Genomic DNA, 14117 nt, shown 5'->3' with positions numbered 1-14117 from the left:
CAAACAATCCGTTATGTTACTGCAGATAAATTTGAAAAGTTTTTATTTGCACTTTACATATTTTATTAATATTCATATAGTATTAATAACTCTGTTTTAGATCCAGAACTTGATGTTGCAGAAGCTGTGGACAGTCTTACTGAACAAATGAATGACACTCTCAGGAGGCGCAGACATGCTGGAACAGATGATTACAATATTGAGGTCCTTTTGGGAGTGGATGATTCTGTTGTACGATTCCATGGAAAGGAACATGTTCAGAATTACCTACTTACTTTGATGAATATAGTAAGTACTACTTGGAACATACCATGAAAGTATTGTATCTAACCAGAGTTTTTACTATTAATATTTCTAGATTTAGTTTTTTACTGAAACTTCTTTTGGAGAACCCAATAAGTTAAATACAGTAGGCTGTAATGGTAGGGCAGTTTTTCAGTTTCTGGACTGGTTTTTAATGTGTCCTAAACTTCAGTGTGTTCACCTGCACACTATTTATTCTACATTCATTTTGTGGACAGCTGTTTCACAATATATCCATATTACAGTTCCATACTTGGATATTGACAGCTGCAGTGGCAAAAGAACTTTGTGAACAGCAAAAGCTGGCCAGAGTTATTCTTGGTTGATAGGTACAGCTTGGCTTCAAAAAGTCCTTAAGTGCCTCAATACAAGTGAATATCCTGTCTGCTTTCACATCTTCCTCCAAAATTATAATGGTTGCATAGTTATGTCACCCATTGACTATTAGCACTTTTTTCTGACTTTTAATTTCCTGTTATATGTGTAGTTTTATTTTATATTTTGTATAATTACAATTTACTCCAACTGTTATATTTGTATACATAGGAAAATTAGGTGTGCAAAAAGAATACTTATAATTTATACATTTTTGCATTTATTTTTGTCAGGTACATTTTAGATAGGGAGTAGGATTGCTGTCTCACAACACATGAACACTTTGAAGATTCTCAGCTGGAGTGCCTGCTGTGGGAAATTATTTTATTCTCTGTTGTCCCATGGGTTTCCTTACACAGTCCACAAGCATGTTGTTTGGTTGTATAACAACTGCCACTCTTTGCTTTGCATGAATTATGACTTTGGATGGGCCTCAGATTATGAACAAGTTTCATTCCAGCAGAGGTCTGTAAATAAAATTTCTGTGTAAACTGGAGCTTGGAATGAAAATGTCCATTAATAGAAAAATAAACAAAATCATAATACTTTATTACTTATCTTTCAGGAAAACATTTTAAATATTTTAATAAAACGAGAGTAAAGCATTATTTATTTCTGTTTAGTAATTTTAAAATACAGTAATAATTTAAGATAATCTGAACCATGGGTGTATAAAGTATGTTAATGTTATGCTTAAACATCCTACAATTTTTGACAATGGTGCAGTACCTGTGAACAGGCATAACAGTGGCATTAAAACCCACTACTAACTGATGACTGATCTCTAAGCAGGGATGTGTTGTCTTTACTGGGGAATTGCTCAGATTGTCAAGTCCCGCTCCCAGTAACTGTACTCCCATAGATGACATGGCTGTGAAGCTCACTTGGGATGCTTGCAATTACAAGACCCGAGTTCTATGAATAGCTACTGCTTTAGTATATTTTCAACGACATGGTTTATTGTATGGCTGTGTTATGTCAGTTATATTTGATGACGCACACACGAAAGCAGAAAATGAAAATGGTGACAGTGTACATGTAGTATTGTACTATATTTAAATGTTACTGAAAGCTGCTAACTATTAATCCCCATCATAAGCAGTTACTTTCATTCATAAGTAAAAAAATAAAGTCACTAGATGAAAATTAATTGTAATTTAGTCGAAAATTAAAATTTGGGGGTTTTAGTTGTTGTTTGTATATCTGCAAAATTACCATAAATGATTTCCACTGAAACCTAAGACTCACCTGCATTCATTTTTATCTGATTGCTATGGTACAATGTGTCTTTTTGTTCTCTATCTTTCTGTCTTGTTTTCTTTGTTATGTATTATTTTTAGATTATGTGTATTTAATTTTTATTGCTGTTTTTGACAATTTATTTTACAGTTATTAATTTCCATGTTTTTGGTATTTCGGCTGATTTTACCTGTAAGTGTCTTCATTCCTGGCGCTTTGTGGGTGGGGCTTCAGCAGGTAGCACCACCACGATGTTATGGCTGCTGGCCCCTCCTTCTGGTTATTCATTCCAGCTAGAAATGAGAGCCAACGGTCGAGTATTTTAGTTGTTCGAGTCTTATTGAAAGTATTGCTTTTCCTCTGAATTGTCTGGGTTTTTTTATTCATTTTTGCTCTGTTGTTGCATTTCTCTTTTGGCTTCTGTATTGGATCTTGTTTGCTTAGTATTGCCTTTTAGGCAACTCCTTTTTGCCTATTTTGGCAGTTTGCAGGTATTTTCTATTTTTTCTAATAAATCCTTTATTTATAAAGATTTTGTGGAAGGTTAACAGTCATTCTAATCCATATGGGGTTTTTGGCCAGATTTTCAGACATTTACAACTGTTCTGAGGTTAAAATCCCTTTTGGGCCTACAAAGACTGAGGCAGGCCACTGGCAACGCAGTTGACATGGTTTACCGTTCTTTTTCCTTAGTGTTTAGTCCCCTCTCCTTTACTGATTTATATAAAGGAAAGTTGGGATCCGAGAGACTGTGTTTGTGTGTTTGTGGAGGGATGGAGAGTTAAGGTGAGTGGGGGAGTCATATGATCATCTCCCCTTCCATTCACCTCATTTCATTCACTTCATTTTGCTCCAAGCTGAGCTCCGCAGCTGATGCGGTCTTGCCATTCTTTTTCCTTAGTGTTTAGTCCTCTCTCCTTTACTGATTTACTGTTTACTAGATGCAGTACTTACTGAATAGTATTTTTTCCTTTAGTGTTTCTACTTAGTGTTTCTTAGTGTATAGTAGACGCGGTGTGCTGGTGTTCCCAGCACTGTTGCGGTTTACTGTTACTTAATACTTCGTTATTGTACTTTAGTGTTTAGTAGACTTTTACTTTATCTCATTTACTGTTGTTTTTTACGGTTGTTCCTGGCGCTGTTGCCATTTTTTACTTTATCTCATTTAGTGTTTGGTAGACTTTTACTTTATCTCATTTACTGTTGTTCCCGGCGGTGTTGCCGTTTGTCCCGTTTCTATTTTTTATGTAGCATGTTCACGAATTAGTCATAGAGAAAATTTATATATTTTGGCTCCAGGAGGACAAACCAAAAATGTTCTATATAATGAAGCTCTATAAGTCGCATGTAGATACATAATTATTCCAACTACAGCGACTGCAGCGAAGCGCACGTGGTCTGCTAGTTAAAAATAAGTGTCGGTCATTCTAAATCTGTTCACATGTGAGATGCTCGTGCACTGTGTCAACCCCGGGAGCCCAGGATTCCCGGGAATGACATGTGGGATTCCTGAATTCCCGGGAATGGATAAACCCGTCCGGGAATGGATTCCCTAGCTCCTTGTAAGCAATTCTAGAAGATTTCTTTTTCACTGTTCCAGATCTCACTGCAACAAGGCCAGTAATACTGCAATTGCATTCATGGACTGGAGTTGTCCATCAGCATTCACTAATCTTCTAGTTCAAGCGTTCAAGGAGCACAGCTGTTTCTTAGTTAAATTTTCCCACTACTTTTTCCTTATACCCCATTATGGCTGCTCCAACTTCCAGTACATCATTTAACATGCAAGCCCAGGAGGTCCCCAGGACTTTGCAGTGACTCCAGGTTTCCATACCCACATTCTGTACTTCACCAGTTATCATCCATAATCTTAGGCCTCAACATCATTTTCCTGTTTCTTTATCCAGGTTTGGCCAGTTGCCATTAAATCTTTTTTCCCTATGTTGTCCTCAGCATTATTTGAAGTGAGACTCAATCTTCTTAACCTGAACCATGTACTGTACCTGTGATGAGAATAAAACAGGTGCCACATATAAACACAGAAGCGTATAACTGTAGTGTCATACAGAAACAGTTTTTTGTGTATATTATGACATTTTCTGTTTGTTTTTTGACAGTTAGTCACACTTCTAAATTTCTTGTGTTGCGTGCCATACTTAGTGTTTGAACTTTTCCCATCTAAGTAAGTATACAGTTTTGGAAACACAGCTACACATTAATTTAAGGCCACACTCTGTGCTTACAGTCATTAATTTGTTCATTTGGTTATTCTAATTTGGATAGTCATCTCTTTCCTCTCAATAGTACAAATCTCAAATATTTAGCATTTTATTTTGTGTTATTTTTTTATTCAGACCAGGCTAGGGTGAAACAGTTTCAGTAGAAAATGTTAGACATCCTTACCCAGCAGACCCAGTTGTGGTTAATCATACCTTGATTTGGTTTCAGGTAGTACTTTCACTCACAAATGACCTCCCATGAGCCATCACTGCTAATGGGAGGTTCTCTTTGGACTTTTTAATGGATCTCAGGTTGACACCAACTTGTGATGCCCAGTAAGATCCTACACAAAGACATAGCCGCAGATCTACTGGAGGACTTTCACCATACTTAACATTTCTGTTCCCCTCATTTCTTTACAATATCAGTATCATACTCAGCACAGCTGTTAATAGTAATACAATTATCTGACACATTTTTATATTAGCTCCATAAATGTGAATGGTCTCTCCTGACTTGCACACAATGGTTCCAGGATTGCTTCCAGATGAACTGTGTAAATCAGGTTTGATGATGAATGATTAAAATGGCTGTTTATAGTTATACAGCAATTTACCTTTCTTAGTCATATGAACATTCACTATGTTGGTGACATCTCAAAAAGAACATTGATTTTTTTTTGTTTTCATTTTTAATGTTAATATGGTAACAAAGAAGCAAACAGGAAAGCAAAGGATTAGATGCTGCCCTAATTTTAATTACCAATGAATATACTGTAAATCAAAAAAGAGCATGTCTAGTACTTGTTGTGAAAGGGTTAACTGTTTATTACATTTCACTCTTTGCATTTCAAGGTTGACAGCTGCTTTTAATTTTGTTTTTCTTCAAAACAGAATGTTCACACACCCATGAGGCTACTGTATACACCTTGTTAACTTTCCTTTTTAAGTCAAGAGCACAGGAAGTAGCCCTGTAATTTGAAGGTTTGAGGCCAGGTGTAGTCTTTTTTATGGATTTACCACTACCTTATAAATTCTTGAAAGTGCCTTGAAATATGTTGATGCTGGACAGTGCTTGTTCTAGTTAAGTAGCATTCCACTTATTAAATAACGGTCAGTCATTTGCTCAGATTTATTTAGTATAAAATCAGCTGTTTGAAGAGCGTGTCTCATTATTTAATTTCTTTGACCAAAACCAAAGTTACTTTACCCAATCTGTTTTTGCAACATTAGGCTTTAATGCAGGGTTAGGTTTATTTTGTAATTTAAAGGCAGTAGTGTGTTCCTTGATGTCAAAAATACTGCATCTTAGAGACATCTTACTTTACATTTTTATGTTTATTACAGTGGAAGATATTGATCATAAACTAAGAAAAGACAATTGATCTTAATTAAATACATGGTAAATTATATTTTTACAAATTATTTTATTTCTTGTATACTGTATTTTCCATGGAAGTAATACATTGCTGAATTTATAGAAGATTTAAAATCCAGGGATCTTTTTACTAGAAAGCAAGGAGATGTAAGAGATTTAAAATAAATCCTTATAGTGGTAAGAAACAACAAAATGAGTGTTATCATTTATCACTTTAAAATACGTTTCCAGGATGATTACTTTAACTCACAATCTACTGTTATATGCCAGCATGATTTACTGCTGCCATAAAAGCCACAGACCACGTAACATTGCCTGGAAATCATACTTTTCTTGTCTGTTTTATTGCTTTTTCTCAGGCATGCGTTTCATAGGCTGGAACAGTAATAATAATTATTATGATTTTTTTTTAAGTCACTAAGGTTTTGGAAATTATATGAATTGTCTGATTGCTGATTTAATTTAAATGTGCAGGATATCTTAGAGACATTATTAATGTCAATGGTCACAAAAAATAAAGAGGGGGATCCTGTCTGTTGCAAAATTAATGGAAAGAGATTACCATAGAAATTTTCAGTGTTCAATTCCAACATTCCTCTGCAGGTGTCACTGTGGGACTGCTTGATATTATAAAATACATTGTTATCCAGTGATCACTGGGCTCTTTAAAATTATATTATTATTATATCTGTATATAATTATGTAACATATACAGTATAATATATATATATACACATATATGTGCATTATATATATGTGTATATATATATATGTGTATATATATATATGTGTATATATATATATATGTGTATATATATATATATATATATATATATATATATATATATAAACTAGCAAAATACCCGCGCTTCGCAGCGGAGAAGTAGTGTGTTAAAGAAGTTATGAAGAAGAAAAGGAAACATTTTTAAAATAATGTAACATGATTGTCAATGTAATTGTTTTGTCACTGTTATGAGTGTTGCTGTCATATATATATATAAATATATACACACTGTCACAAACACGAGACATAGACAGATAAAGGTTTGGGGCAGCCACCCGTGTAATATGGTATCCTGGCTGCAAAAGCCGTTTTTATCACAATAACCAGCACTGAAGTGCATACAACGGAGTCCAAAACAAGATTGAGGGAAAATGGAAAAAGGGCAGGTTTTTAAAGGGGGAGACAGGAAGTGAGGTCATAAGGATCGAGCACGTGGTCTTTAACCATTGGATCACAGCCGGACGTGACATCAGAGGGGCCGGAGCTGGTGAGGTCGACTTCCATTGGCTCCGCCCGGAAGTGATGTCAAGAGAGCCAGGTGGAATCCCCCGGGAATGGTCTACAGGCAAGGGAGAAAAAGAGTCAGTGTACTCTGCCACATCCCGGCATGCCTCCGAACTGCCTTCACTCAAGCCCTTTAGCTGCCTCCCATGCGCACTTGTGTGACAACACAAACACACACACACACACAAACATATACATACTGTATACATATATACATATAAACATATCTACATATACACATATGTACACATATCAACATTTATACACATACATACATACACACACACATATACATATATACATACATACATACAGATAAATATACATATATAGACACATACACATACATATATATATATATACACATACATACATACATACACACACACACACACACACACACACACACACACACACACACATATATATATATATATATATATTGTGGACTGGGACCCGGACACAGGCAGACGGACATCTTAAGTTCCAGCACACACTATTTATTTACAATATTTACAATTAGAACGTGCACAAACCCCAGTGCCTCTTGCGCCGATTCCCCAAAGTCCAGGCCACACTCTCAGTCACTGTGTCTCTCTCTCGACCGCCTCCCGTCCTCTCTCCAGCTCTGTCCTCTTCCACCCAACATCCACTATCGACTGAAGGGAGGCAGCCCCTTATATGGGAACCCAGGTGGGCTCCAGCTGCTTCCCAGCAATCAGTCATTGCCACACCCCAGTGTGGCGGAAGTGCCGGCTGCGCACCCGGAAGCCGTCTGGGTGTCTCCTGTTCTCTTCCCCCCAGCACTTCCTGGTGTGGCGGAAGTACTGGGTTCCAGGGTTCCTCAGGCACCTGGGCACTGCCTGGCGGTGGCCACGTGCCCCTACAGGGTTGGGCTTCCAAGCCCTCTACCTGTGGCCCCCAATACAACCAGGGCGATCGCCCCCTTGCGGTCTGGAGGAGGCACAAGCCCTCCTCTGGTCCTCCTGGGCTAAAAATAACGTAACATGATTATTAATGTAATTGTTTTGTCATTGATATGAGTGTTGTTCTCATATCTATATATATATATATATCTATATATCTATATCTATATATATATATATCTATATCTATATCTACAGTATATATATATATTGTATATATATATATAGCAAAATACCCGCACTTGGCAGCGAGAAGTAAAAAGAAAAGGAAACATTTTAAAAATAACATAACATGATTGACAATGTAATTGTTTTGTCATTGTCATGAGTGTTGCTGGCATATATATATATATATATATATATATATATATATATATATATATATATATATATATATATATATATATATATATATATATATATATATACATGTGTACATATATATACACACACACATATACTATGAGGTGCCAAACAGGCAAATACATTGATTTTATGAATATATAAAGTCGGTGTCAGAGTATATGAAGTCAAAACTTGAATATATAAAGTCATTCCCGAATATATAAAGTCAAAATTTGAATATATAAAGTCATCGCTGGAATATATAAAGTGAAAACTTGAATATATAAAGTCAGCGTCAGAATATATAAAGTCAAAACTTAAATATATAAAGTCATTCCCGAATATATAAAGTCAGAACTTGAATATATAAAGTCAGCGTCGGTATACAGTAATTCTTTCTCCATCGCGGGGGTTGCGTTCCAGAAACCCCGCGATAGATGAAAATCCGCAAAGTAGAAACCAAATGTTTGTATAGTTATTTGTACATATTTTAAGCCCTTATAAACTCTCCCACACTGTTAACATTATCAGAGCCCTCTAGACATGAAGTAACACCCTTTAGTCAAAAGTTTAAACTGTGCTCCATGACAAGACAGAGATGACAGTTCTTTCTCACAATTAAAAGAATGCAAATATATTTTCTCTTCAGGAGCAGAGAATTTCAGAGAGAGAGAGAGCGCTTCAAAGAAAAGCAAACAATCAAAAAATCAATACGTGTGCTTTTAAGTTTGGCGAAGCACCGCAATAAAGCAGCATTTTTTAGAGGAGCGTCAGTATCTTCTAAGCAAACGGCGTCTGTGAAAACAGCCCCTCTGCTCACTAGTGATGGGTCGTTATTGAACGATTCGTTCATTTTGAACGAATCTTTAATGTGATTCGGGAAGAACGAGTCGTCTCGTGGGAGTGATTCGTTCAGTCGTGCATGCGCATTTGCGCAACTTCCTATAGTTTCTGTATTGGAATTGATTCACCTGTTTCGAGTCTTCGGGTTTTTCGAGTTGTTTGTTCATCACGTCAGCCCCATAAGCTTAACCAACTCAGTCTGAGCCGGAAACAGAATTGATTAGTTCATCTCGAGTCTTGGGTTCGAGTCGTTCGTTCATCACGTGACAGCCCCATAAGCTTAACCTATGCAGTCTGAGCCGGAAAGAGAATTGAACGAAATGACTCTAAAAACGATTCGTTCATTTTGCTGAACGAGACTCAAAGATCCGAGTCAGTAAAATGATCCGAACTTCCCATCACTACTGCTCACATCTCCTCCGTCAGGCGCAGAGAACGTCAGAGAGAGAGAGAGAGAGAGCGAGATTAAAGCAAACAATCAAAAAATCAATAAGTGTGCTTTTGGAAGCACCGCGATAAAGCGGCATTTCTTAGAGGAGCGTCCGTATCCAGTAGGCAAACAGCTTCTGTGCAGACAGCAAATTATAAAATGGAAATAGGATTACACTGAGTATGGCTTTACCAAAACAATTATTCATGGCGAATCGATTATTCATAAAGCTTCAATTGGTGATCTGTTTTTCTGTGTTAACCTCATATTTTTTTATACTTCTTCTCAAACCAAGGGGGTGCAAGGGTAAAATGAATCGGGAAGCACTGATCAATGTAATCGGTGTACCAGGAAATCATGCATTGCAAAGTTCCCCTTTGTTTGTAATGCAAAGTGTGATTAAATGTGTGATTTTTTAACGCGTTATGGAGCACATGCATCGAAGCTTCTCAGCTGTGCTTGTGCTAAGAAAAGGTAACATTTTAAAAATAACGTAACATGATTGTCAATGTAACCTTTTGTAAGTAGTGCCTGGAGGATTCAGTGTGGAGAAACTGTAGAGACAGCGTGTGTATTAACTTGTGGATTTTTCTGTGAGTATTTGGTGGCAGCGTCACAAACTCGCTTCTGTAACACTGCGTTAGCTGCGGAGCTCAGCTCAGAGTGAAATGAGGTGAATGGGAGGGGAGATGATGACGTGACTCCCCCACCCGCTTTAACTGTTAATCCCCCACAAACACAGTCTCTCGGAATTTGCATAAGCACAGCCCTTCACCTGCAATTTTAACTTAGTTACAAAGTGATCAAAACTCTCGTTTATATCCTGCGTCCTCTCATTAAACTTGTATCCCGCATTACCCGTGGGCATGACAAACGCCAGACTTAATTTAAACTTTAAGTTTACACCGTGTTTTGTTTCCGAAGTAGCAGCACTCATGAATATGGTTGTATATTGCCACTCACTCGCTTCTTATTGTTTCGCTGCCTTCTCAATTATATAATGCATGTTTTCTTCAGCGCTTTTTGGAGGTCTTCCTGGTTTTCTACGTACTGCATTGACAGTCAGTTCACGTGATTACATGGGAGGCGTGATGATGTCACACGAAACTCCGCCCCCCACGGCTTTCGAGCTCAACTCCATTACAGTAAATGGAGAAAAATAGCTTCCAGTTATGACCATTACGCGTAGAATTTCAAAATGAAACCTGCCCAACTTTTGTAAGTAAGCTGTAAGAAATGACCCTGCCAAATTTCAACCTTCTACCTACACGGGAAGTTGGAGAATTAATGATGAGTCAGTGAGTGAGTGAGTCAGTGAGTCAGTCAGTCAGTCAGTGAGGGCTTTGCCTTTTATAAGTATAGATATACAGTATATATACTGTATATAGCAAAATCCCCGCGCTTCGCAGCGACGAAGAACTGCTTTTAAATTTTTATTAAGAAGAAAAGAAAACCTTTTTAAACTGAGGGAAAATATACCAATAACTATCTGTTAAGGATCTCTTTGTATACCACGTTGTCAGTTCAGCACTCCGGTTGTAATATGACTAAGCTGTGCCCTGAGATTACTGTTGAGAATGCAACGTATAGTTGTCCAGGAGAAAAGCAATGTTGCCTCAAATCAATGGCAACCTTTTTTAGGGTCTGTGCCTGAGACTTATTAATTGTCATCGCGAAGCAGAGCCTTACTGGAAATTTGAGATATTAGAATTGAAATGGGAGATCAGAGGGTATAACGGTGATGCGAGGAATACATTCAGAGTGTGGCGCTCTGCTGTATTTTTGTGTAGCTGCCTTCACACAGCTTCTCCGCTGCTTTATAAACGAACGCCATATAAGGCCGTCGTTTCTCCTTGCTTCGCGGTTCTGTACTGTTTTATTGTTCGTTTATTACGATTGTTATGGTTATTGTGTAGCTATTCGAGACTTACTTTACTGTTTAGCTACCCATTTCCTTTATTTAATCCGCGGCTTGTACGCTATTTTTTGTTTGTTTATTACGATTATAGATATTTATTGATTCCCTTCTTTAGCTAACTGCCTGCTCATATAAGGCGCTCCGCTGGTTTTTTGTGAAGCAGCCTTTACACAGCTTCTCCGCTGTTTTATAAACAAATAACATATAAAGCCATCCTTTTTCCTTGCTTTGTCAAGGAAGCTGCCTTTTTATTTAATCCACAGGTTCTCCGCTGTTTTATTTTTTGTTTATTACGATTATTATAGTTCTCTTTACATATCACGTTGTCAGTTCAGCACTCTGGTTGTAATATGACGAAGCTGCGCAAGCTCACTCTTGAGAATGAAACCTATAGTTGTCTGTAATTGCCTGAAATCAATGGCAACCTTTTGTAGGGTGTGTCCCTGAGACTTATTACTTCTCATCGCGAAGCAGAGCATTACTGGAAATTGGAGGCATCCGAATTGAAATGGGAGATCAGAGGGTATAACGGGGATGCGAGGAATATATTGAGTGTGGAGAAACTCTAGAGACAGCGTGTGTATTAACTTGTGGATTTTTCTGTGAGTATTTGGTGGCAGCGTGACGAACTTGCATCCGTAAGACCGCGTTAGCTGTGGAGCTCAGCTCGGAGCATATTCTTTTCCCACCTTGTCAATTGTGTAATGCGTTTTTTGAACAGGTTTGATGAATGGAAGTGATCACTCGTACTGCGTTCAGTTAGTTCACGTGAGATGCTCTCTTGTGTGATGTTGCGATGTCCACACTTTATTTGATGTTAGCTAAGACCTGGCACTTAAAAGTTTCTCGCTGCACTCCGGTTGTAATATGACGAAGCTGCCCAAGCTCACTCTTGAGAATGCAACGTATAGTTGTCCAGGAGAAAAGCAATCTTGCCTGAAATCAATGGCAACCTTTTGTAGGGTCTGTCCCTGAGACTTATTACTTGTCATCGCACAGCAGAACCTTACTGGAAATTGGAGGCATCCGAATTGAAATGGGAGATCAGAGGGTATAACGGGGATGCGAGGAATATATTGAGTGTGGAGAAACTCTAGAGACAGCGTGTGTATTAACTTGTGGATTTTTCTGTGAGTATTTGGTGGCAGCGTGACGAAGTTGCTTCCGCAAGACTGCGTTAGCTGTGGAGCTCAGCTCGGAGCATATTCTTTTCCTACCTTGTCAATTGTGTAATGCGTTTTTTGAACAGGTTTAATGCATGGAAGTGATCACTCGTACTGCGTTCAGTCAGTTCACGTGAGCTGCTCTCTTGTAAGATGTTGCGATGTCCACGGCTTTATTTAATGTTAGCTAAGACCCGGCACTTAAAAGTTTCTCCCTACAGCAATTTTAACCCCGTTACAAAGTGATCCAAAGTCTCGTTTATACCTCGTGTCTTCTCATTAAACTTGTATCTTGCGAATAAAGTATTCTGCGTTTTTCTTCAGCGCTCTTTGGGAGCTCTTCCTTCTTTTCTACGTACTGCGTTCACAGTCAGTTCACATGATTACGTGGGAGACGTGATGATGTGACATGCAGCTCCGCCCCCCACGGCCATCGCGCTAAAGTCCATTACAGTATATGGAGAAAAATAGGTTCTAGTTATGACCATAACGCATAGAATTTCGAAAGGAAACCTGCCCAGTTTTTGTAAGTAAGCTGTAAGGAATGAGCCTGCCAAATTTCAGCCTTCTACCTACACGGGAAGTTGGAGAATTAGTGATGAGTGAGTGAGTGAGTGAGGGCTTTGCCTTTTATTAGTATACGTAAATATATATATATATATATATATATATATATATACTAGTAGAATACCAGCGCTTCAGAGCGAGAAGTAGTGTGTTAAAGAAGGTACGAAAAAGAAAAGGAAAAATTTTAAAAATAACGTAACATGATTGTTAATGTAATTGTTTTGTCATTGATATGAGTGTTGTTCTCATATCTATCTATATATATATATATATGTTGTTCTCATATCTATCTATCTATATATATATATATCTCTATCTATCTATATATATATATATATACCCGCGCTTGGCAGCGGAGAAGTAGTGTGTTAAAGAAGGAAAGAGAAAGAAAAGGAAACATTTTGAAAATAACGTAACATGATTGTCAATGTAATTGTTTTGTCACTGTTATGAGTGTCACTGTGATATATATATATATAGCAAAATACCCACGATTCGCAGCGATGTCATGTGTTAAAGAAGTTATGAAAAGAAAAGGAAACATTTTAAAAATAATGTAACATGATTGTCAAAGTAATTGTGTTGTGTATTTGGTGGCAGCGTCACAAAGTTTTTTTCGTCTAGCTGCATCAGAAAATGTACCACGACGCCTGACACGCCTCCTTTTACTGTTTTCTCACAGCTTGGATTGCTGCTGTCATATATACACACACACACACACACACACACACACACATACATATATATATTCATATATACACATACATATCTTCATATCTACATATCTATATACATATCTACATATACACATATATATATATATATAAATACCTATCTACATCATATATACACACACATACATACATACACACACACAAATTATATATATGTGTGCATGTATGTATGTATGTGTGTGTGTGTGTGTGTGTGTGTGTGTGTGTATATATATATATACACATACATACATATATACACATATATATACTTGTGTGTATGTTTGTATGTGTCTATATGTGTGTGTATAGCTTTGGGCACTGAGTGCAAGGGAAAAATAATAAAATATAGTCTATAAGTTATTAAACAGTAAAACATTAACGTTTTAAGAAGTACAGGTACATTGAGC

At 37.3% G+C, this 14117-nt stretch overlaps 1 protein-coding gene across 2 annotated transcripts in view; it reads left to right on the top strand.

Moving 5' to 3' along the window:
* The window catches only part of adamts3 (ADAM metallopeptidase with thrombospondin type 1 motif, 3), a 304447-nt gene that overhangs the window by 165503 nt on the left and 124827 nt on the right, over nucleotides 1-14117 (top strand). For both annotated transcript variants that reach the window (XM_039758577.1, XM_039758576.1), the window contains exon 5: nucleotides 101-288. In XM_039758577.1, the coding sequence (XP_039614511.1) occupies nucleotides 101-288 (188 nt within the window). The remainder of the gene's footprint in view (nucleotides 1-100; nucleotides 289-14117) is intronic.

Source organism: Polypterus senegalus, chromosome 7 (genome assembly GCF_016835505.1).
Source record: "Polypterus senegalus isolate Bchr_013 chromosome 7, ASM1683550v1, whole genome shotgun sequence".
Taxonomy (NCBI): domain Eukaryota; kingdom Metazoa; phylum Chordata; class Cladistia; order Polypteriformes; family Polypteridae; genus Polypterus; species Polypterus senegalus.
Note: the sequence above shows the minus strand (reverse complement) of the source record. Positions and strands in the feature narration are given on the sequence as shown.